The following is a 26,781-nucleotide window of genomic DNA, read 5'->3' on the forward strand; positions in this document are numbered from 1 at the left end:
TTATGTTCAGGCTTAGTATGGAGGTACACAGATGAAGGCTAATCCCTATCCAATTACAGGGCAGTTGGAATGTACACTGACATATACGTGCAGATTATCTTAATCCAGACTGGTAATACTTCAACATTCCAAAGGTTTGCCAGCTGTACAGATTACCAAAGAGTACATGTTCCCCTGTTTACAGAGGCTATATCATATCTAAAGAATATTGGTCGTCAGACACATGGAAATATTGTCATGAAACTACATCTCTTTGGTACAGATACTCAGGTGACCAAATCGTAAAACTTGAGATTTTGGTTTATTAAAAAAGTGTAATCGTAGGCATGCCACGATGTACAGGTACATGTATACTTAGCTCAGACCAGCCCTGTGAACCAGGGCTCATATTTATCAAACGTCTTAAAACTGAAGTCAAATTCAAACACAGCTACAAGCGAAAGGCTTTGCTCTTCAAAGTTTAAAATGTGAACACTGATTTTTTGCTACACAGCAACGTACTGACCACAATTTGAGTTCTTTCCTGTTCACAGTTTGGCCATTTAAGGACTTGCAATTTATGACTTAAGTTGCTTGATAAATACTGGCCCTGAGCTAAACTACAGACAAGAAGTGAGATATTCAAAGAGACTTACAACTTATGTTTTGGGGTGCCCATCTGGGGAGTTTCCATCTTTGCAAGGCTCATTACCTTTTACTATCGAATGAAGAATGGCAAAGCAATACAAGTTTTTAAAAACATTCTAGCATCTACATGTACGTGAGTGAGTGCTTGGGGTCTAATGTCGTACTCAACAATTTTTCAGTCATATGACAATGGAGGAATGCTTAGGGTATATGTAATGTGCCTCCTTGTCGCAGTACGGATTTCCATCGCTCTTTTATCTAGAGCTGCTTCACAGAGACGCCTTACCGAAGGCAAGTAAGCCGCCCTACCCAAGCCATTATACTTATACGGATCAACCAGTTGTTGCACTATCCCCTTCATGCTGAACACCAAGCGAGGAAGTTACAACTTCCTCTCGTAAAGTCTTAGGTGTGACTCGACCCAGGATTGATCCTGGATCTACCACTCCAGAAGCGGATGTTTACCAACTGTGCTCTCTGGGCAGGTCTACATGTACAAGAAGTTGGTCAAGTAATGAGGTTGTTGATGACAAGTTACATTTTGAAATATTCTCCTAGTTGAGTTTTCTTGAAATTTAACAAATTCTGGTTAGCAAAATGCATGAACTAAATACTTGTAATCGTATACATCTGCATACAGGTTTGCGGAAACATGCATTCATTCTGAGAAGCTGTACCTGTATATAGGCCAGCTAATTTTGGACGACATGTAAGACTAGCCTAGCCTGGGTCATCACCTGTATGGCACCTGTCTGAATAATGCTTGCCTTGCTATCAGCTAAGCGCTACATTAACTCTTCAGTGGAACACCTGTAATTAGAGCTCAGGTGTTTACAACCGATAAGCCGTAAATATATAACAAATTTGTGCGTTTTCAATTCCCTTACATAGAAACAGCCAAGAAAAAGACACAAGAGACCAGTCACATGGAATTTGAAAAGGCGTTTAGCCTACATTTTCAGTGGATTCAACTCGAATTAATCTTGGATAATTTGTTTTAAAAGAAAGGATATAATTGACCTTGCAGGTTTGTAATGTAAAACAGTCAAATATTTTTTGCTATAAATGTAAAACATTTTATGGTTTAGCATGTAGCATCTACATTTATACAATGAGCTGAGAAAAAGAGGGTTACTCGTGTAATGCAACGATCAAAACAAAGAATTATGGAAGCTTATGAGATAAAACGAATTGGAAGAGAAAGTTGTTATATTTGTAAACTGAGTGCAGCACATACAGTACAAGTACATGTTGTGAGAGAATGTACATGTACTGTTAGTAATTTACATGTAACTATAATATTGTTATAGTATGGCAATTATTATATATTGTTTTCTTCATGTTCCAATTGCTGAAAGCTGATCACTCAGGAAACATTGGCCAGTTGTTACCTTGTATAGCTGTGGCCGTGAACTGTTAAGAAAATACATGCGATACATGTATCAGATTTTATAAATCTGCAAAGTGTGGTTTTACATGGGTGTGTTGTTATCGTATTGTTTTATAAGTGTTGTTGTAATCTATGTAAATATCCGGGTGATATTATTGCTTATATTACTTATTGCCTAATAGATTCCCGATGCTATTATTCCTCCTAACTCCTCATTTGTTGGAGTTTCCTCGGTAAAAGGTGTACATGTAAATTAATTTAATACAGAAACATTAACAAGGCCGTTAACACAGTCATATCACTTTGGTTCTGGAAAACATAAAGTAAATTAAACACAAATAGGATGGTTTACCCATAAAAAGTTGTCATATAAATTTCTCTCATTTACAAAAACTCACAAAGGATGATTTTGAGTTGCATTTTTATCATTTCTTTATGCACAGTCACAATGTCACCTACATGCGTGTTGCCTGAGCATGCGAATCTGACACTTTTATCATGTGCTTATGAATTGTAATGTACATATATGTTGCATACGATGAAAGCCAATACTGTACCATATATATATATATATATATATATATATATATAACTGCATAATCTATGGGTGTACATGTATTTACAAGTATGTTATCTAGGGTGGGTGATCACATTGTGTTATCTGATACTGTTGAAGGATGACTATACATACATGTACATGCCTCGCATTGTCTGGATTATGATCTCATTTGACAGGAGATCACTTCACATCTTCAGTGTACAGTCACTTGCTCTTTTAATAATAATGAAGTCTAGGCATCGCCACGTAAATGTAAAACGTTTCACAAGCTTTCAATCCACATGCCGGACTTATTATCAAGTGACATTACACATTAAGCAGTAGTTTAACAACCACTGGTGGACCTTGAGAAGTGTTTATTGGCCACTTGATAATGATTTCAATTTGTGGATGGAAAGCTTGTCAAACATTTTACATTTACGTGGGTTTACCTCGACTTATAACTGTTGCTCTTATTGCAGCTAGGAGTCTTAAGCTGTATACATTACTTACTCATTTGTTTTTAAAGCCTTAATTAACACTGCCTGTTCATGTACCAGCCTACTGTGGCATGACCAAGACCTTTCAGGCAATTGGATTGTTACAGTGTCCAGAATTTTTAGAGCATGTCTTTGCGCTGCTCGTTCTTCAACTTGTTTTTGCAAAAATGGATATCAAATTTATGTTTTAGATTTTTCTGAGATTCTAAAGTTTATTTTGATTTCACCATTGTACCCATATTTTCACACAGATACATGTATTTCAGCTCGTCTGAAAGTTAGATGTACATAAAACTATGTGTCTACACGTACATGAAACTGTTGCATCACCATAAATGTGTTGTGTAAAAAGAGTGGAGTGGTGGGGCAGGCGAATGGAAGAGTAAAGTTTAATAGCAACTACTGCATGCCCTTAGGATATGAGTAATAAAGAAGAAGGACTTTCACATTAAAATCCACCAATTTTATAAATGTTTAACTTCAGAAATTGGCAAAAATCTAATCTCCGGTAAGGGTCACAGTGGAGAAAGTGCGTGGCAGAATTTTCTCTGCTATCAAGTGCCCACACTCCCTGCAGGGCAGTGCACTCACACCCTGTGATGGTACCCTCTGCCATTATTTACAACAATGCACCAGAGCTCTGAGTGTGCACAGTGAGCGCAGCCTGGCCTGTTTATGCTACTTCTGCATCTATGTTATCACCTTCTGCTAGAGTCCAAGGGTTCTCCAAACAGGCAGACTATCAGAAACACAGACTGATAAATGTAAATGGCTCTTTAGAGAAGAGTCCTACTTCACACCCAGGGCAGTTTATGTTACACCTACTAAAAGCTCTGACAATTTACAAACAGCACTGGAGTCAAGTAGTTTACTGTAGCTGGTTTGCTAATGGTTGTCTCAGGGGGTTTGCTTAACCATGCTGGCAGCATGTTATCTGGGATTCAGGCTTATACATGTACACATAAAACCAAACTTTTTTTTTTTTTGACTTTTTAACAATAGCCTGAAGTGTTCCACTGATCTTGGGAATACCTGTAAATATTTAATACTGTACATGGATGTTTACTGGGTTACATGTACATGTATGTTAATATAAAGGTTGATGGAACTTTCTGTATGGAGTGTGTAGCTCAAGGCTGATATCCTCACCTGCTGATATTTCACGTCTCTTGTACAAAGTGTTTAAAAATGCATGTCTTAAAGGAGAAGAAAACATGGAATTGCGAACATTCAATGACAGAGCATGAAACATTATTGTTATACATCTTTTTTTAATTAAAAGTATTATTTTTGATTTTTTTCTTTCAAGGGTACTTAAGAATATGTTTGTATGGTGAGTTCATGTAGCTGAGACCACCTCTTGAAGTTTATCATCTTTGCATAATAATGTTCTCAAAAAGGATGTGATGCATGTCGAATAAATTTATTTGAATGTAAATTTGTTGCTTATATCCAAACTCATGCATTTGATCTAAATTATGATAATATTTATGAACATATTAAATGATTAAAACTCGGGTTGAACACATCCGTTAGATGAAAAGACAAAATTCTAGCGCAAATATATTTATTTAACATGTTATGTCATAATTAAGAACTGTTTAAGACCATATATATAATTAACTTTTCAAACTCTTTCTTCTGAACTTCATGTAACTTTTATCTTGTCTCCACCTTTAAACAAAGAAAGAACTCATTATGCTGGTATGGCTTTGAGGCGTATTTGGCACTCCACGTCAATTCTGCATCATATTTTTGTACGTGTACATCATGATTTCAGTTCCATCTAAGCTTCATAACCGCTCGTACATACATGTGCACTATACCTGTTAGATTATGCAACATTGGTCACAATTACAAATTACATGTATGACTAAATGTTAGGGATGAGGAAGGTAAAATAAACCCAGCAGTCCTCGTTCAGTGTAGTTAACATGTGGATTTACTTGGTAAGGTTTTGTGTGAATTTGGTATTGCTTACATGTATCCTTTAAGTTTCTTGCAATACAGCAGAAATTTACACCTACATGCACAGGTGCATGCACATGTTTCTACCTAAGACCCATCTTGCTTTCAGTTTCTTACTACATACATTACACTTTAATGTAATGATTTTCATGTACGCCTTGTAAAGGCTGATACATGTACTTTTAGTTTAAACATATAGAATTCTGTTACGTAGATCACAATTATCAAAAGGGTTCATGTGTGAAAATACTAGTAAAATTTGGGCAAGCTTTATTTTAGAGGCACTTACCTGTTGATACACACACTTGGGCTGTTCAAGACACTGTCTTACAGATATGGATGATTTATGGAGGAAAATGTCCGAACCTTTGAGGAGATGATTTCTCGTCTGTCGTGTCATTTCAGTGTTCCAGAGATTTTATCTACAGTATAGTCAGATCAGGCTTCATGATGGTCAATCTTATACCCTGTTTCATAAGGGTGTCAAGGTCAGCACATAATGACAGGGTGTCCTGCCTAGATGCTGCCACAGCATTGTGTTCCAGTGAGGCAGCATGCTAAATACATGTACATGTATGTCAGTACAAGCAGTATTGATATTGGCCTGCTACTGTCACATGTACATATACATGACTGGAATAACGTTGAAAATCGGGGTACACTTCCAGCTACATGTAACAAACAACCTACTGTATTTATCAGTGGATATACAATGTTGATGAATTCCTATGTCAAGTATTTATAAATGTGCAAGGTATCTGCATACTTGTGATATTATATATGCATAACATTATTATTATTATTGTCCATTTCATGAAGCTGTGGTTAGTATACATTACCATATGCAAAGGTTATGTATATAGGGTTGCTGTCAAACAGGGAAATAGTGAAAATAGGTCGGGTTTATTGTACATGTAATTACCAGTGCAGTGATTAAGCATCATGTGAGGGAGCTTGAGGCAGGTACATGTAATGGTAACCAAAACAGAATTCATCTTGTGATCAGCCTCTTGACCTGGGTGTATATCCATGGCTTCATCTAAGTCTACACGGAGACATCATGCACACAAACAGGTAGGAGCAAGCCACATTTGTGGCATTCGTGTGTGCACATTATACAAGTAGGTTATCTTATTTGTGCCATTTGTAAGGATTGTGTTCAAGTGTTTAAAAAGTCTTCTGTTTTGTTTTTTTCTTCGGCACAGTGTATATGCCCCTGCTCTTGGTTTGAGATGAATTTTGTAATGCTTATCATTTCAGTTGATAATGATATGCATTAAATATTGATGCTCAAATCAGTCATATCAATCACCAAATATTGATGAACACATGTACATGTGTCTTCTTACATGTACACGTATATACTCAAATGTACATTTACAGAGAATTTTACGTGTAGTATTTCATCGCAATGAAACGTTTTAACTTTAAAACTAACAGCTGTATGAGATATGTTTACATATTTTATTGGGTGAATCATTGCCTTGTGATGATGATTTTATTTAAAGCATTAGGACACAAAGTGTCCGTTTAGTCTCATCCTCGGACAATCCTAGAGACTTGCACAGAGATTTTTCGGCCACCCATGTTATTTGATGGTCTTGTTGACAAAACCTAATTGTCTTACATGAGGCTCACTAGAGGTAACCTGCCTAAAAATCTGCTAGTCACATTTTGGAAAGTGTTGGTGCTTTACTCATGCAAAATTTCTCATTCATGACACTGACTTCTATCATATAAGTGAAACCTTCTACTTGTGTTGCATTCAAAACCGCTTCGGGAGGCGCTAGATCCAGGGTCAATCCTGGGCCGAGTCATACCTAAGACCTTAAAAGAGGAAGTTATATCTGCCACATGGCGCTCTGTCGCTTGGCGTTCAGCATGAAAGGGATAGTGCAATGACTGGTCGACCAGTATCAGTATAATGGCATGTGCGGGGCGCCTTACTTGCCTTCGGTAAGGCGTCTCAGTGAAGTAGCACTAAATAAAAGAGCGGTGGAAATCCGTCTTGCAACAAGGAGACACATTACATGCACTCTAAGGATTCCTTCATCGTCATATGACGTTAAACCCAAGCGCTCACTCACTCAGTAACTCAAAAACAAACAATCATGTCTATACATGTCATGTTATTTCTAACAAAAGATGGGTGTGAAAAAAAGAGATGTGTTTATAACTGTGATCTGCATGCAGCACTCACAAAATATTGTTTGTGGGGCCTTCATGACAATATAAGCATCATGCTACCTTTCTCTCTGAACGGTACGTGGGAAGGTTTGTCAGCAACCTTGGATGATCACGGGTTTCTTCCAGGCTCTGTCTGGTTTCCTTCCACCATAATGCTGACTGCCGTGATGTAAGTGACATATTCTTGAGTACGGTGTAAAACACCAATTAGATAAATAAATAAACAAGTAAAAACAATACAGGCATTGGACAGTGTGCAAGGTGGCATCACTTGAAAACCACTTGACTTTCCACTGGGGAAAATTTAATCTTCAGTAACTCTTCAGGTCAGTGTATATATAGGTGGGTTACCTTGGGAACTCCAGTTTCCTCCACCCACAAATCTTCTTGAGTATGGTGTAAAACAAGAATCAAGTACCTCTACCTATATGCACTCCAGTTTCCTTTACCCACAAATCTTCTTGAGTATTGTGTAAAACCAGAATCAAATACCTCTACCTATATGCACTCCAGTTTCCTCCACACACAAAACTTCTTGAGTATGGCGTAAAACAATAATCAAATACCTCTACCTATATGCACTCCAGTTTCCTCCACCTGCAAAGCTTCTTGAGTATGGCGCAAAACAAGAATCAAATACCTCTACCTATATGCACTCCAGTTTCCTCCACCCACAAAACTTCTTGAGTATGGCGTAAAACAAGAATCAAATACCTCTACCTATATGCACTCCAGTTTCCTCCACCCACAAAACTTCTTGAGTATGGCGTAAAACAAGAATCAAATACCTCTACCTATATGCACTCCAGTTTCCTCCACCCACAAAACTTCTTGAGTATGGCGTAAAACAAGAATCAAATACCTCTACCTATATGCACTCCAGTTTCCTCCACCCACAAAACGTCTTGAGTATGGTGTAAAACAAGAATCAAATACCTCTACCTATATGCACTCCAGTTTCCTCCACCCACAAAACTTCTTGAGTATGGTGTAAAACAAGAATCAAATACCTCTAAATAAACACAGTGATCTACATGTGTAATAACACCAAACTTTTTCCATATCTCCATAACTGGACTAGGCCCACTTTCACAAAACTTTGTACATGTAAATCAGTTTTTCGCAACTTTTCTCATAAAATGACATCTCCTTATAGCACTGTATTCTTGACCTCTACTTTTTTGTGAGAAAAAGGACTTGCAAAGTTTTGTAGGCATTACAAGCAGTATTTATTGCCTTATTTACTTAAAAAGTTGCCACAAGCCATAAAATCTGCACATCATGATGTTTAACAGGGTACTATTTAACATTAAAACCAGGATCAAACTGCCAAAAGCATAGTGTGATGCTGTGGATTTGACTTTTAATAAACAACCGTTAATATCTGTCTGAGTCTAATATTACCCAAATCTGCTTTGTGGTTTGCAGTTGTCTGAGTGGAACAAGAATGATGACAAGCTGCTTAAGGCGGTGGAACGAGGAGATGTGGCCAAAGTGGATAGTCTCCTGAACCGCAAGACTTTACTGCCCACCAAACCCGGGCCAAAGGGGATGTCTGTGTGAGTGTTACCACAACATAAATATTCACCTCAGTCTATTTGTCTGGTTGTGCGGAGCATTATACTGTCTGCACTGATACAGTTACATTTTATTTGTATCCATAAATCGCTTGTAAGTATGACATTTGAAGAGACGTGACTACTTACATCTGGGTAAAACTTTTAGTTTACCTCTGTAAATGGTGCAAACATGTGAAAGTCACTTTAAAGAAGAGGTGAGTTTTCCTCCGTAAATAATGTGAGTGGCTGAAGCTCAGACAATATCTATGCGGTTCCATGACGAAGAGGCACTTTTGACCATCACTTTGGAAAAAGTTTTAATCTTCAGTAAAAATGTGCCTTTACATGTGAATCACCACATATGTACAGTTGCATTCCAAGGAGACTCAACTGTAAGCTTTGTTACTTGACTGCTCCATATACAATGAAACATTGTTGATATATTTTTGAAAGTGATGTTAAAACTCAAACAAAACATATGTCTATCTTTCTAACATACTTCATAGACTTTTATTCATTTATTTTCACTAAACTGATACAGTTTATTTTCATACCATTGCTAGTTTGAAACTTTGGCCTCTCCTTACCAATGCCCTGGCAGTTGTATGTGTACATGTAGAAAGAAAAAAAAAAGTATGCTTTTGGTTTCAGTGATGTGATTGTGATGTAATTATCATTTCACTCTAGAGAAAATTATTTGAATTAAACACTGTTACAATTAAGCCGCTATCAGGAATAAGTCATTCCACATCTGCACCCAGTGTTCAGATTGCACAGGGAAAAATGAGTGTTTATCTGTCATTGCAACCTGTGACATAATGGAGGAAGCTTTTCAGTGTGGTTATCCATTGTAACATAAGCTGGGTCATAGTTTAACCTGCCTGGTGTGATCCTGCTAGCTGTCAGCAGGAACCTGTCTCTTGTCAGGACGTCAAGGGCAGCTCCATACTGTAATTGAATGGGCGATCTGTAAGCTTACATGGGATACAGTTTTTAGGGCCTGTATGGTGTCACACCAGATTAGCGCTGTGCTGCTATCAATGTGTTAACTGGAGAATTAATGATAAGAGCCACGGATTATCAGTGTGTCTGTGTGTATGTGTTAAGAGGGATTGGGGAAAATGTAAGCTACATGTAACCCTTATAAACATGTATTCACAGGGTCATTCTCAACGGTATACATTTAATGACATGGATATCATGTTATGACATAAGGTATATGTGCCTTTAGACATAAACATATTCATGCACAAACGTTTACATGTCCATGTACATCCATTGCCTTTGCCACTTCAAAATTTACAGTGAAGCAGACTGTGGTCCAGTGCTTGCCTTTCAGTTGCAGGAACACAAAGTGCGCATTTTTGTACAACCATTCCATGAAAGGAAATTTGTAGATCCCCTCGCTTCTACTGCTTGTGAGGTCTTGAAGTGGTCAGTGATGCTTGTGTGGCCATATGCTTAGTTTTAACATTCACCGTATGCTGTCTTCCAGCAATATAGTGTGCATGTCTACACGTCATATGTGGGAAAGCTTGGTGACGAAAGGTCTGTGGTTTTCCCAGGGCATTCTGGTTTCCTTCATCTATAAAACCGACTGCCATTAGCAACCTTGATCGTAGAAATTTCTATATGCAAGTTCCTCCACACATAAACTTCACCATTCGTATATAAGTGAAATATTCTTTTTTTGTGGTGTTAATGACCCCAATCAGAAAAATCATTAAAAAGAACCAATGTATTGTTGACCCAGTGTCTAGTGTCATCTTTTACTCTGAGACAGCACTATACATGTACAAGTCCACAAATGTTGAAATTGTGACCAGTCTGCTACATGGAATCTTTGTATTATAATCAAAATACATTTTTGAGGAATGAGTGATTATGGCTTAATTGCCACATCAGCAATTTTGCAGCCATACCGCGGCAACATTTACAGGAAGATTGATACATGTACATGTGGCAACATGTGCCCTAACTTTTACATGAGTTATGAGAATAAGCCAATAAGCTTACAGGAACCAGATGTCTTTTTTTTAATTTTTAAGTCAAAATGTTGTAAGAACACGGCAGTTGTGTGCCAATTTTCGATCAGTGACCCACAAATTAACCTAAGGGCAGCACGGTTAGTACATCAAATGTCTGTTTCATTTTAATTCAGATTGTATTCCCATTGAGTAATTTGTAGCAGAAAGAATGAAGAAGGAAGTAGAAAGTGTTACTTTGAAATGTTGCTATTTTATTGACAGTAGAAAGCAGCTTCAGCCTCAAACTTCAAAGGCCACTGTCCACGGCAGGGTGTTAATATGTCCAAGCCTGCTCTGTTGTACCTAGTCTAGTAGGGTGTAGCCTTAAATGGAAATGTGATGTGATTGTATAGCTTCAACCATTTCAACCTCGAAAGCACTATTTCAGTGGAATTTATGCATACATTTATTATCGAAATGACACACAAAAAATGATTTGTTTGTGTCACTAAAGATGCATGCTTTATAAAACTGTGCAGATTATTTCTCTACACCCCATATCATTATCAGCTTCTATGGTATACGTCAAAGCATATGTTTGTTGGTTTGCGTGAAACTGTCTTGTTTGTGTTGGTTTCCCAAAACATTTAAAACTGTCTGGTTTGTGTTGGTTTCCCAAAGCATTTAAGTAAAACTGTCTGGTTTGTGTTGGTTTCCCAAAGCATTCAAGTGAAACAGGTTTGTTTGGCTTTCTCAAACCATTCAAATGAAACACAGGTTTGTTTTGGTTTCCCAAGCCATTCAGATTTAAGTGAAGCATTCTGATTTGTGTTGGTTTTACTCTAAAGTATTCATACTTTAGTGAAACTTCCTGATTACTATTGGTTTCCCAATCTCTCCCTTAGTTTTACACCGGGTCTTCAGGGTACTCCCTGATTACTGTTGTTTTCCCAAGCTCTCTCCTAGTTTTACACCGGGTCTTCAGGGTACCCCCTGATTACTATTGGTTTCCCAAGCTCTCCCTTAGTTTTACATCGGGCCTTCATAGTACTCCCTGATTACTATTGGTTTCCCAAGCTCTCCCTTAGTTTTACACTGGGTCTTCAGGGTACTCCCTGATTACTATTGGTTTCCCAAGCTCTCCCCTAGTTTTACCCTGGGTCTTCAGGGTACTCCCTGGTTTTCCAAGCTCTCCCCAAGTTCTACACCAGGTCTTTAGAGTACTCCATGATTACTATTGTTTTCCCAAGCTCTCCCTTAGTTTTACACTGGGTCTTCATGGTGCTCCGTGATTACTATTGGTTTCCCAAGCTCTCCCCTAGTTTTACACTGGGTCTTCAGGGCACCCCCTGATTACTATTGTTTTCCCAAGCTCTCCCTTAGTTTTCCACCTGGTCTTCATGGTACCCCCTGATTACTATTGTTTCCCCAAGCTCTCCCCTTTTTTTACACCGGGTCTTCATGGTACTCCCTGATTACTATTGGTTCCCAAGCTCTGCCCTAGTTTTACACGTGGTCTTCAGGGTACTCCGTGATTACTATTGGCTTCCCAAGCTCTCCCTTAGTCTTCATGGTACTCCCTGATTACTATTGTTTTCCCAAGCTCTTCCTTAGTTTTACACTAAGTTTTCATGGTACTCTCTTGTTACTATTGGTTCCCAAGCTCTCCCCTAGTTTTACACCGGGTCTTCATGGTACTCCCTGATTACTATCGTTTCCCCAAGCTCTCCCCTAGTTTTACACTGGGTCTTCAGGGTACCCCCTCATTACTATTGGTTCCCAAGCTCTCTCCTAGTTTTACACCAGGTCTTCATGGTACTCCCTGATTACTATTGGTTCCCCAAGCTCTCCCCTAGTTTTATACTGGGTCTTCATGGTACTCCCTGATTACTATCGTTTCCCCAAGCTCTCCCCTAGTTTTATACCGGGTCTTCATGGTACTCCCTGATTACTGTCATTTCCCCAAGCTCTCCCCTAGTTTTATACCGGGTCTTCATGGTACTCCCTGATTACTGTCATTTCCCCAAGCTCTCCCCTAGTTTTATACCGGGTCTTCATGGTACTCCCTGATTACTGTCATTTCCCCAAGCTCTCCCCTAGTTTTATACCGGGTCTCATGGTACTCCCCTGATTACTATCGTTTCCCCAAGCTCTCCCCTAGTTTTACACTGGTCTTCAGGGTACCCCCCTCATTACTATTGGTTCCCAAGCTCTCTCCTAGTTTTTACACCAGGTCTTCATGGTACTCCCTGATTACTATTGGTTTCCCCAAGCTCTCCCTAGTTTTACACTGGGTATTCATGGTACTCCCTGATTACTATTGGTTCCCAAGCTCTCCCCTAGTTTTATACTGGGTCTTCATGGTACTCCCCTGATTACTATTGTTTCCCCAAGCTCTCCCCTAGTTTTATACTGGGTCTTCATGGTACTCCGTGATTACTATTGTTCCCAAGCTCTCCCTTAATTTACACCAGGTCTTCAGGGTACTTCCTGATTACTACTGGTTTCCTAAGCTCTCCCCTAGTTTTACACCAAGTCTTCATGGTACTCCCTGATTACTATTGGTTCCCAAGCTCTCCCCTAGTTTTATACCGGGTCTTCATGGTACTCCGTGATTACTATTGGTTCCCAAGCTCTCCCTTAATTTTACACGGGGTCTTCAGGGTACTCCTGATTACTACTGGTTTCCTAAGCTCTCCCCTAGTTTTACACCGGGTCTTCATGGTACTCCCTGATTACTATTGGTTCCCAAGCTCTCCCCTAGTTTATACTGGGTCTTCATGGTACTCCCTGATTACTATTGTTTCCCCAAGCTCTTCCCTAGTTTTATACTGGGTCTTCATGGTACTCCGTGATTACTATTGGTTCCCAAGCTCTCCTTAGTTTTCCACCTGGTCTTCATGGTACTCCCTGATTACTATTGTTTCCCCAAGCTCTCCCCTAGTTTTACACCGGGTCTTCATGGTACTCCCTGATTACTATTGTTTCCCCAAGCTCTTCCCTAGTTTTATACCGGGTCTTCATGGTACTCCCGTGATTACTATTGGTTCCCAAGCTCTCCCTTAGTTTTACACCGGGTCTTCAGGGTACTCCCTTGTTACTATTGGTTTCCCAAGCTCTCTCGTAGTTTCACTCCAGGTCTTCAGGGTACTCACAAACTAAGTGTCCTGTGTTTGTCCAGGTTTCAGATGGCTGCAGGATCTGGTCAGTTGACCATTGTAGAGAGATTCCTGGCTTATGGTGGTGGACATCAACAGCACAGATCTCATGGGTATGAAATTGCACTAAATATGTACTATGTAACTTATGTATAGGTTATTGAAATAACATTGAATTTTCATCAATGTTATATTAAAGGCCACTTATGTCTGACAAATGCATATATAAGTATTTTTTTTTTTGTTTTTATTTTGCCCTGTATACATGAGATACATGTAAGCAGTTTTCTGAATTTGAAGATATATCAATACAATGACAAGTACATGGACTTTCATGTAGTTTGCAAAATATTTTTTTAAAAAATTTCAAGTATGTTAACTTTACCTTTTTTTTTAACTTGAAAACTCCTTTGTGCTAACGCAGAAAGTGATGTCTCAGTTATCAAGGTATTTTATCTATAGGTTTAATATGAATACATGTGCTTATGTACTTATTATAAACACATGTACTTATTTAATGCAACCCCTGCAGGCCGTACTGATGAATAGAATTGTTCTGATATAGATATTTCCCTGATAATTCCAGGTCGTACAGCGTTGCACATGGCTGCCAAACTTGGCTGGCCTCTGATGGTGGAGAAGCTTCTAATGGTATGAGATCTGCGCTATGATGTCATATTTACTACTAAAAAAAAACATGATAAAACAAAGCATGTCTCTTCTGTAAGAGATTTCTTAAGAATTTTGATTACCCATTTTGATTTTCTTTTCGTGTATTGGAACGTATGCATCGTTTCATGTGAACCAATACAATTTTGTGGATGACAGACTGCCAGATAATTATGTGTTAATCTTAAATGTAAAACAGTGACTATACACTGTAGATTATTTGTACTCACAGCTATTAACAAGTTTGTTACATAAAGATACTCTATTAATAACTGTCTATGTAGTTGTCTGTTTCCAGAAGTGGCACTCTCTACCATGTCGGATTTTTAATAAAAGAATGTCACAGTCCAGTGTGCTCTGTGAAAAACACACTACAGGAGAGACCATAGAATTCTTTCATTAGAGATCCGACATGGCTGAAAATGCAAGTGACTAAAACTGACTACTGTCAGACTCTATAGACAGCTATCATTTCCTAGCAATTTGCTAACATGTTAATGGTTTTGCTTTCACATTTTCCAGATGGGAGCCAATCAGAACTGTGTGGACAGTGACCACATGAGTGCTGTACATTATGCCTGCGGAAGCTCCCACTTACCCTGTGTCCAGTCCCTGATTCAGTATAGGGCCAATGTAAACAGTAAAGACAAGGTGAGAGAGCAGACTGATTACATGTACATGAGGACTGAAGAGAGGTTCTCTTTGTTAAAGGGGGGGGAGGGGGTTAGGGGGTTAGAGGAAAGATTAAAGCAAATCAGGTCATTCATTAGCACCGAAGACACTTTATATTTAGATATTACATAAAGACATTTGTCTAGTTTCTTGGCTGGGTGAAATACTTATCTTTCAGTAGTGCAGACAGAAGATTAAAAGTTAAATCAGCATCAAGGAAAATTGGGGGTCTCTGTGGTTGAGGGATTAGCATGCCAGTACGGGGCAATGGAACCTCCACCAGGAGCCTCCTACATGTACCAAAGCAGTCTGTGAGCTGTGAGCTCAAGTCCGGCTCATGCTGGCTTCCTCTCTGACCATGTGTTGAAAGATCTTCTAGCAACCAGCAGATGGTCGTGGGTTTCCTCCTTTCTCTGCCCCGGTTCCCTCCATCCATGATGCTGGCTGCGGTCATAAAAGTGAAATATTCTTGAGTACAACATGAGACACCAGTCAAATAAATGTGTCGAATAAAGGGGGATTGACCACTTTGACCTGCTCCACTTTTCTTTGTGCCTTTGTGACTTTAACCAGTAAACCACACTCACAGGGCCACACATAGGTGGCTTCCAAGAAGTTTATGGGGAGATCATCATTTGGCTTTGTGCCTTTGTGACTTTAACCAGTAAACCACACTCACAGGGCCACACATAGCTGGCTTCCCAAGAAGTTTATGGGAGATCATCATTTGGCTTTGTGCCTTTGTGACTTTAACCATTAAACCCACACTCACAGGGGCCACACATAGGTGGCTTCCCAAGAAGTTTATGGGAGATCATCATTGGCTTTGTGACTTTAACCAGTAAACCACACTCACAGGGCCACATTGGCTTCCCAAGAAGTTTGTGAGAGATCATCATTTGGCTTTGTGCCTTTGTGACTTTAACCAGTAAACCACACTCACAGGGCCACACATAGGTGGCTTCCCAAGAAGTTTGTGGGAGATCATCATTTGGCTTTGTGCCTTTGTGACTTTAACCAGTAAACCACACTCACAGGGGCCACACATAGGTGGCTTCCTAAGAAGTTTGTGAGAGATCATCATTTGGCTTTGTGGCCTTTGTGACTTTAACCAGTAAACGACACTCACATGGCCACACATAGGTGGCTTCCCAAGAAGTTTGTGGGAGATCATCATTTGGCTTTGTGCCTTTGTGACTTTAACCAGTAAACCACACTCACAGGGCCACACATAGCTGGCTTCCCAAGAGTTTATGGGAGATCATCATTTGGCTTTGTGCCTTTGTGACTTTTACCAGTAAACCACACTCACAGGGCCACACATAGGTGGCTTCCCAAGAAGTTTGTGAGAGATCATCATTTGGCTTTGTTGTATGCCTCTTGTTTCTTGCTGAAGAGTTCTGTGGATTTGATTGGTACAAGTGTACAGGAATACCTGTATGCTTTCAGTGTTCCACAAACGTTCCTTGGAGCACACTACAGACGATTTACTGGCAGGCCATTGGCTTTCTACCGGGTGATCTATGAAGATTTTGCACTTTGCATTTGACAAATCCACACTTATAACTTAGAACTGAAAAATGGCATCTGGTGGTAAATTACTGTAGTATTTGACTTAAAAATTGGTCCAATACATTGTGTTTATAGGGACAAATAAAGGTCATGAAACATTACTTTTGATGAAAAAACTTCTTCTTCCCAGTAAGAAATAAACAACCCTCCCCCCCCCCCCCCCCCCCACCAAACAAAAAAAAGGTAAAGAACAACTCTGAATGCCTTTTTAGATCAATGGAACTCTCAGATTCAGACAAAATGAGTGACTTTTTTCATGGATCAAGTTTTGGCCTGGATTAAATACATGTACACTGTTTTAGAAACCATACATCCTTCAAAGACTCTTCTGTAAATGAGCCATGTGTTTTTCTCCCATTCTATTCCAATAGAGTGGACGCAGCCCATTGTTTTACTGTGCCCAGAGGTGGGGAGGTACGCATGTGTAAGCTTCTGTTGGACAACGGTGCTGACATCAACCTGCAAGACCACTTTGGAAGGTTTGTTATTTAGCTAGTTTCGTTATTTAACACATTACAACAACTGTACTTTAAAGAATACATGTACTTTCCATAGTAGGACAAGTGTACTTGTGTTGGGTGTTTACCCTGTCAAAGGTATATTCATCTGAATACATGTTATGAGTGAGAAATGTTAGAATGTCCTGAGGAACAGAAGTTTTTGTATTGGGCTGACATTCCTTGGCCAGAACTTGTTATTTACAGGTACTGTATTTCACCCTTTTTTCAAAGGACACATTATGCTTAAAATGTTACTTTAGTTCCAAGAGAAACAGGGCAGTAAACGGGTCAAGTCTGCAACAGGAGTGCCTTATTATTCCTGTCATAGAGTATGCACTCAATATATTTGTTATTGAATCGAAACTTATTATATTTTTTCAAAGATAATTTTTTTTTTTCAAGATTGACAATTTTCTCTCTCTTCCCACTGTTTAAAAATCCTGCAATAATTCACAAATAATAAGTGAAATTTGAAACTCTGAAAAGGCTTTTTTTTTCTCTTTAGAATCTTTTTTCATCAGCTTTCTTTTAGTAATCAGTTTCTATGGACATTCAATACCATACCTAGCTATTACAGAATGTCCGTCATTGTTAACCCGTTAACAAAACCTCTTTCCTGCTCATGGTGTAGATTTTCATGTTAGGCCTATTATATCTTCAGGCCTAGCTGTATTATATTGATTTAACTCTTTTTTTTTTTTTTTTTTTTTTTACTAAATTATTATGCTGAAATTGTTGTGGTTTTGACATGAAATGTAATTCTATGTTTCTGGTTGCTTTAATTTTATCAGATTTCAGTAAAAAATGTATATATATATATATATATCATTCAGTTTAAGATTGTAACATCCAGAACTGATTTTACCCATTGAAATAACGTTGGCAAGTGTGCCTGTGAAAATTAGTAGTCTCAACAAATCCATATGTGTGTACTGTGAGGACTTAAGGCCTCTGCCTTTGCCACTAACAACCTGCTGATGTTTTTATTTCTCAGCCCTTCTGATCAGGATTGTGTTTGACTTAGAAATCTGATCTCATTGAACACGATGCTGGTATACACATTCCACAAATGCAAACATGTGGGAGAAAAACTTCTGTGTTTATAACGCTTTCCACAGACTGGTTCTAGGTTTTGTAGGTCAGCTGCTCACTGTGATTGTCATTAGGACTGACATCTCTGCTGTGTTAGTATTTAGCTGAAATGAAGTGTGAGAGATAATTTTGGATCATGTTATTTTTTAACCCTGTATGATGAAATAACTGCATTAACTTTAAAAGACTGCTTCAATGGGCCTAAAGATTAGAGCGTCTGCCTCAAAGTAAAGTAATAAAGCATAGATACATACATACATACATGTACATACATACATAATAACTTTTAATAACAAATATACCTATTTAATAACAAAGAACATTAAGAAATTATTTTTTATTCTGATGTTTGAAATGACTCGAGCTATGCAGAATAGTATTCTGGTATGAAAAGCAATATTTACCATAGAAGAGAAAAAACTCAATTTTAGAGTTGGAGTAAGAACAGTTAAATGATCAAACCTGCGCATCTACATGTATAATAGACAAATACACCAAGTACAAGTAAACAAAGGCATATCATTTCAAGCATAATACCTGCTGCCTGTCTGTTTATCAGCCAGGAGATATGTTTACAAATACGTGTAATTCAGTAGCTTTAATCCCCCAGGGAAGCTAACATTTAGCTCTCTGTGTACTGCCTCTTCCTTCAGTTTGTTATTATTCCAGTTTATCTGTGAGACGGGCATTCACTGACATGTATAAATGGACTGCTATTCTAACCTCTGTAGATCCCAGTGATCAAGCCCGACTATGCTAACTCTTCAAGGGTCTATCAGTAATAAGTTTAGATATGTTTGTTGTGGTGTTCCTGGGATGTTTGGAAAGACGTGCATTCAGTGGACACCTACCTGCCCCTACCCTAATTCATTTAAAATTTGCCCCACCTTGTCTGGTCATTTTAGCCAGTATATATGTAATCCTGGCCGGAATATTGAATTTCTTTTTTCTCACATGGTTTAAACAGGCTAATGAACAACATACCCGTATCTTTACCAAACCAAAAGGCTGGTAAAGAAATGTAATAGTCTACTTTCATCACTACTAATATCTGTCCCAAATTTTAGAAGAACTTTTGTAAGCAGCTTAGGTATATGGTTAATGTGTGTCTTAGCAGGAATTTTCCATGTCAGAGGGATTTGCCGGCTTAATCTGGCCAGATAAAGTATAACCTTAGTTGAGTATATGCACATACCAACAATTAAGTTCCTGAGGATTTATAAAGATTTCCACCCTTAAGTTAGCATGGTGAAATTACATGGCAAGAAATTCCATTTACTCTATTTCAGTTCCGGGATCACTCTCCTTACTATTGAAATGTAATAGAACACAGACAAATTATACTTTCCGCCAACTACTGCTGTGTGAAGGCCTGCAGTGCAGTTTAGAGGATACATTTATCTATATTAAGGATTAGAAATTTCGTCCATGACTAACTTGCCCATTTTTCCTGATTCCGTGAGTTCTATTGAATCCGTGGAACATGGAATGATATTCTGTTGGAAAATTGTAAGTTTCAGCACTAAAAAATAATATTTTGTGGCATTTATTTGCCTCTGAAAATGCAAATTTGTGGACAAAATTACAGGTCATTTAGGGTGTATACAACATCTAGTTCACACACACATACATGTATACTGGCAGACTCCTTACTGTACAAACTGTCAAGTACAGTGTTCAGGGTATCAACACGAAAGGGTCTTTAAAACCAACCACTGGGCATTTGAAGTGTTACAGGAAATTTAATACAGCTTGTCTCAGAAGCGATGAGGATATACAACGTAAGTAGTTTTAGGTGTCATCTTTTGTTGGTGTTAGCAAAGATAACACCAGGTCACATGAGGGTTGTTTGTCTCCAGGGTGGCTGACTATCCTATCTCTCATCAGGAGAGTCCTGGGTGGTAATGGGTGACCCTGTCCCTCAGCCCCACAGCTGGTAGAACAGGACTTCAGTGTGGGTTATGTGAGGCGGCTGTTGAAAGGTGACTTAGAAAATTAGGCAAGTGCCACCATAGAGGTGCACATTTTTGTCTGGATTCAGTCAGGCACAATTTGTTAGTCTATGTTGATGGGTCATGTCAGCACAAGGAAAGGTCTCTGGCTGAACACACTAGGTTCTCCAGCAATTATGCATCCTTCACATGCACATGTCTGGGGTTTCCAGTACACATGCGCACTTTTGGTGTCACCATTATACTTGTACATTTCTGATGTCACCATTGTACAGAAGTGTGTCACCATTGTACACATAAATGTGTACACTACTGGTGTCACCATGTACATGTACACTTCTGATGCCACCACTGTAAGTGTACACTTCTGTTGTCACCATTGTATGTGAATACTCCTGTTTTGTCACCATGGTACATGTACACTTCTCATGTCACCGCTGTATGTGTGTACTCCTGTTTTGTCACCATTGTACATATACACTTCTCACGTCACCATTGTACATGTACACTTCTCACGTCACTGTTGTTCATGTATACTTCTCATGTCACAGTTGTACATATACACTTCTCATGTCACAGTTGTACATATACACTTCTCATGTCACAGTTGTACATATACACTTCTCATGTCACAGTTGTACATATACACTTCTCATGTCACAGTTGTACATATACACTTCTCATGTCACAGTTGTACATGTATACTTCTCATGTCACAGTTGTACATATACACTTCTCATGTCACAGTTGTACATATATACTTCTCGTGTCACCATTGTATATGTACACTCCTCGTGTCACAGTTGTACATGTACACTTCTGGTGCTTATACTTATACAAGAAACACATCTTCAGCCAATACGCTCTTTCTCCAGGTTTGTAGTAAATATGTTTTCATCTGATGTCTCCAGCAAATAGGCAACCTATAGGTGTCTCAAGCACCCAAATGATTTATTTTATGTTTAATTTATTGCAGCTGCATTTCCACATAAGTTTCTTACTCTCTGTAAAGCGGTATAAAAAGAAAGCCAAAACTAGCAAAGAAATAAAGTCTAGAAAGCCATGATTGACTTGAAAGTTAAAGTTTTAAGTTTTATGATAGTGGATTTAAAGGTGTAACTGCAAAAATATGTGAATGAATATGTGTGACTTGAATGTACAGAATGTTTGATCATCAACCAGTGGTTCATAGAGGTACAGTTTAGAAGGGACAGCTATATACTTTAAAGTTGTAAAGACCTGAACATATAACACCTCCCTCTCAGCATATCACATGTACTTTTATGTGTAGATCTGATGTTTAACATGTGTTTTTCATTGCGGGACAATAAATTGTCCCAGGGTTTTCACACAGTGGTGGCAGTGGCAATTATGAACTTGTGGAGCATGTAATACTTTTAACAGTCGGGGGAAAAAAATCTAATTTGACAAACAAGCAGGATGACCGAAAACAAAAAATGTGGAAACAAATATTTCTTTATAAGAATTGACTTGGGCAGTCTAATTTGTTCCAGATGGGAAGTTAAGAGAAATTAAACATTGCCTTTCAGTGAAAACCAACCCCTTTGTCATATGCTCTATGCTGTATTTTCCACTCCCATGTTAGGTTGCCAGAGGTTGCTGTTGTTTCACCACACCCCAGTGGGACTTCTGCCCTCCCTCTATTCTCCTGACTTTTTGTTTGATACTCCCTCAATTGATTTGAACAGACCCCCTGAGCATTGGCTACTTATTGTTGTGGATAAACAGGGCGTTGTTTTAAGTACAAAGGCTAATGTCATAATTATCCTGCAGTCAGTTTATATTACAGCATTTCTTGATTGTCCTGTATTAAGGGGCCTGTATATGTTACTGTGTGGAATTTAAGATCCCTTGTTTTGGAAAGTAAGGCTATCTTTACAATGCCGATTTCCTTTTGGCTGAACTCTGAGCTTTGGGTAAAGTATTTGCTGAATACTTATTATTCAAAATAATGTTTGATTGTTTCTGTCTGTTTTGTTTGTCTGTTTTTTGTTTCTGATTGTTTTTGTTTCTGGTTTAATTCCTACGAAATTGCCATGTCAATGGGGACCTGGCAAATGCTCAGCGTAGGACCTTGATGCCATTTTATTCACGTCAAATGATCCATTACCGGTTCATCGTGATGACGCCTTTTTAAAGACAGTGTGACTTTACAGTAGAAACTGTTACGTTGTAACACTGTGGACTACAGTGTATTTTTGACGTAACAATCAAGGTCCTACTTCACATAAGCACCGTCTCACGGGATTAAAAAATATACCAACTAAAATATGTAGCAGTTAAAGTTGTGCTGTGAAAAAGCAAAAAAAGTGGTTATGTGGTTATAATGTACAGCTTGTACTGGTTGGGCTGTGCCATTGTGTCCAGAGGTTTGTCAGGTACCTGCTGAGGTGCGGCCGTCTTCTACTGAGCACTTTGTTTCCATCAACCTGTAAAATATCACCACAGTGACAGTACAAAGTGAAATTGCCGTGTTAAAACACCAAGTCTGTATAAAACATGATGAAAAGACATGTAATGCAACAAAACATTGTAGTCTCTAATGAATTTATATACTGTGTGTTTATGTTTGGCAGAATTTGGATATTATTTTCAAATATATTAAATTTTTGCTTATTTCAGGATTATAAACATGAACTGACACTGAAGTATGTAAGCTTTATGCAAATTCTGCTGAGGACAAAGTTCAAATTTACTTTGAAACATCCACAATAGCATACGAAGGAATGTGCTCTCCATGAACAGTGCATGCAGCGTGTTGTCCATAATTAAAGCTATTTGTATAGCTTGGTACATCTATAGGATACTTTAAACATATTTATTTCTTAATGTGCAGTTTAGGACTTTTCCTAACATACAAAGGGACAACAAATTAAATCTGCTGGGCTTTCTTCTTGGGATGTAAAAATGGCTCTAAAACTACAGATTTTAGAAGGCCCTAGTGGGCAGTCCGGAAATTAAGTAAAAAACTTAGCTGACAGTTGTGATGTCAATGGCGATAGCTGTCAAAACAGATCTGTGGGGAGAAGAGCCTGCATTGAGGCTGCTAAGCTAGTCCCACAAACATAATAAATTCAACACCGAAGATTTTTTCTGTCCATTGATGGAAAATACACATAGGGGAGATATGAAATATTTTTGGAAAAAAACTATTCCCATGATTTTCTCCATTTTGTCCATTTCCCTTAAAACCACAATCCTTTTCATTTGGCCGTTAAGAACAGGCACAGAATTATCATATGCTCTAGGTTTTAATAGGAGAGAAGTATAAAAGGGCGAATGTTGTGTAATATCAGCATCATTCTAATCTGGTGTTGATTATCTTATTTTAATGATTTATGAATTAACGTTTTGTAGAAATCACAGTAATTTGAGTAGAAGTGACAAGACATAAACTATACCTACACTGCCAGTGTCAGAATTATGTTGTAGTGTACTGTGTTTACAGGGGTTAGTTAGGGACTTGCTGAAAGGATTGCACATTACAAATGGCTGAAATAACTCAAACAGATGTGGCAATTGGGGTTTGACTAGCGCCAGGAAACTGAGGGTGACAGGGTGCTAAATGATAGGCGTCCTCTCACACCGTGATATGGTTAACTCTGGTTAACTCGTCGCCTGGTGGCGAGGTCATCAGGTTTGCCAAGTCTGTTGTGAAACAAGCAAAATGTCTCCTGATAATTGAACTGCATTAACCTCAGCATATATTTTCTTTGTGTGTTTGATTTAACCAATGCAGGACTAAGATCTTATTGTAAAGATAAGTTAACATACTGTACACAGAAGATTACAGTACATGTACATCTAAGAGTAACATTGTCTTATTAACTTTTGATGGTGGGTGTCTAATTACATTGTACTTACAATTGTTCCATATCCCCCTTCTATGAAGTTAGTAAGGGTACTGTATACTGGAATCACCCTGTCTGGCCGCCTGTTTTGTCTGTAGACACGATTTTGTACAAACATCTCCTCCCAAACTACTGTGCTGATTTTAATGAAACTATCATCTAAACTTGTGCATGCTGAAGTTTAATTGCAGTTAATTAATAAAATTTAATTATTTCATAATTACTGCTGTTCAGGTACTAATAGTGCTTTCATAGATATTCATGTACACAGATATTTTCCATGGAACTCTTGCTAAAGTATTTGAGACTTACAGCAACCTCCCTTTTACTCTTGCCAACTTGCATACTCGCCCTCACGTGGCAGTGAAAACACTGTCTAAATAACCTGAGAGTTAATACAAAACTCTGCTTCACTCTTTCATAATTCCAAAACCAGGTTTTAATGAAGCTCGCAATTTATATGTGCTGTGCACATTGTTATCTTATCATACTATAATTTCTGGTTGGTATCAGTTGTACTTCCCTGAATATCATCCAGTTTTCACTTCCCTATACCTTTCCATGTTATCTTTCACCTCGTCACCTGCTGGCGAAGTGAAATGCCCGGATGTCTGCAGTCTCGAATTCACCAGTTTCCCTGAAACTTTGTATATATCTTTTATAACATCTACATGCTTAATAATAATGACAGTCTGATCATTATTTTTATTCTTCCAACTGTTGGTGGACAGAAGGGATGTGTTTTGGATATCCGGATTGTAGTTTATTTTACTAAGAACCAGAAAGAGCGATATCCAGCTATACATGAACATGAAACTAAGAGACACCAACCAGCCCCGATGGCACATTTGGTAGAGCATCTGCTTCGGGAACGGTAGATCGGGGTCAATCCTGGGTCAAGTCACACCTATGGCTTAAAAGAGGAAGTTGTAACTTCCTTGCTTGGCGTTTAGCACGAAGGGAATAGTGCAACAACAGGGTGACCCGTATCAGTATAATGGCTTGGGTGGGGCAGCTTACTTGCCTTCAGTAAGGCGCCTCAGTGAAGCAGCTCTAGATAAAAGAGCGGTGGAAATCTGTCATTGCAACAAGGAGGCACATTACATGAACTCTAAGGATTCCTTCGTCATTATATGAATGAAAAATTGTTGAGTACGACGTTAAACCCCAAGCACTCACTCACTCATTCTTAAACACTATTGACACAAATCATAACACATCCCTGTAAAGTGCACTTTACAGGGATGTGTTACACTGGAAATACTAAAATGATAGAATGGAAATCCCCTTGGAACAGAGCTAACATTGCGGTTTAACTAGGAATAACACTGGAAATACTAAAATGATAGAATGGAAATCCCGTGGAACAGAGCTAACATTGCGGTTTAACCAGGAATAACACTGGAAATACTAAAACGACAGAATGGAAATCCCATGGAACAGAGCTAACATTGCGGTTTAACTAGGAATAACACTGGAAATACTAAAACAATAGAATGGAAATCCCATGGAACAGAGCTAACATTGCGGTTTAACTAGGAATAACACTGGAAATACTAAAAGGATAGAATGGAAATCCTGTGGAACAGAGCTAACATTGCGGTTTAACTAGGAATAACACTGGAAATACTAAAACGATAGAATGGAAATCCCATGGAACAGAGCTAACATTGCGGTTTAACTAGGAATAACACTGGAAATACTAAAAGGATAGAATGGAAATCCTGTGGAACAGAGCTAACATTGCGGTTTAACTAGGAATAACACTGGAAATACTAAAACGATAGAATGGAAATCCTGTGGAACAGAGCTAACATTGCGGTTTAACTAGGAATAACACTGGAAATACTAAAATGATAGAATGGAAATTTTGTGGAACAGAGCTAACATTGCGTTTTAACTAGGAATAACACTGGAAATACTAAAATGATAGAATGGAAATCCTGTGGAACAGAGCTAACATTGCGGTTTAACTAGGAATAACACTGGAAATACTAAAACGATAGAATGGAAATCCCATGGAACAGAGCTAACATTGCGGTTTAACTAGGAATAACACTGGAAATACTAAAACAATAGAATGGAAATCCCATGGAACAGAGCTAACACCAAAGTTCAGTAGGATTTGCAATGAATAACACTAACCTCTATAAAGCAAAATCTTTGGCTGTTTGTGAAAACAAACTTCCTGGTATGACCTGATAATATTTCTTATGATGTTAAATCAAGCAGATACGTGTATGATGTTGAATTTGACAGTTATGCTGCAATGACGTCATTAGTGCTTGAAAGTAGAGCAGCATTTGTGACTATCGCTAACACCATTTTTTTTTTTTTTTTTTTTTTTTTTGTGCGTGACGTCACTCCAGATGAAAGTGGAAAGGAACGAAAATTTTTGATTCCCTTTTATCCTTGGAAACGTTAAATAGTGAGCTTTTAATACACCAAAATGTTAGTAGAATTTAGAAAAGCAGTTCAGATCATCTGGGTGTGTGTCATTGAACATACATTTATGTACAGCCCTTGTTGTGTATGTCCAGTCCCAATCAGGGGATACT

At 38.4% G+C, this 26,781-nt stretch overlaps 1 protein-coding gene across 1 annotated transcript in view; it reads left to right on the forward strand.

Moving 5' to 3' along the window:
- LOC135473222 (ankyrin repeat domain-containing protein 24-like) overlaps positions 1 to 26,781 on the forward strand; it is a 55,422-nt gene that overhangs the window by 12,159 nt on the left and 16,482 nt on the right. The window contains 7 exon segments of the mRNA XM_064753067.1: positions 8,639 to 8,769; positions 13,918 to 14,007; positions 14,481 to 14,535; positions 14,537 to 14,545; positions 15,086 to 15,214; positions 17,179 to 17,208; positions 17,210 to 17,286. Coding sequence (XP_064609137.1) covers positions 8,639 to 8,769; positions 13,918 to 14,007; positions 14,481 to 14,535; positions 14,537 to 14,545; positions 15,086 to 15,214; positions 17,179 to 17,208; positions 17,210 to 17,286 — 521 coding nt within the window.

This window comes from Liolophura sinensis, chromosome 8 (assembly GCF_032854445.1).
Source record: "Liolophura sinensis isolate JHLJ2023 chromosome 8, CUHK_Ljap_v2, whole genome shotgun sequence".
NCBI lineage: Eukaryota > Metazoa > Mollusca > Polyplacophora > Chitonida > Chitonidae > Liolophura > Liolophura sinensis.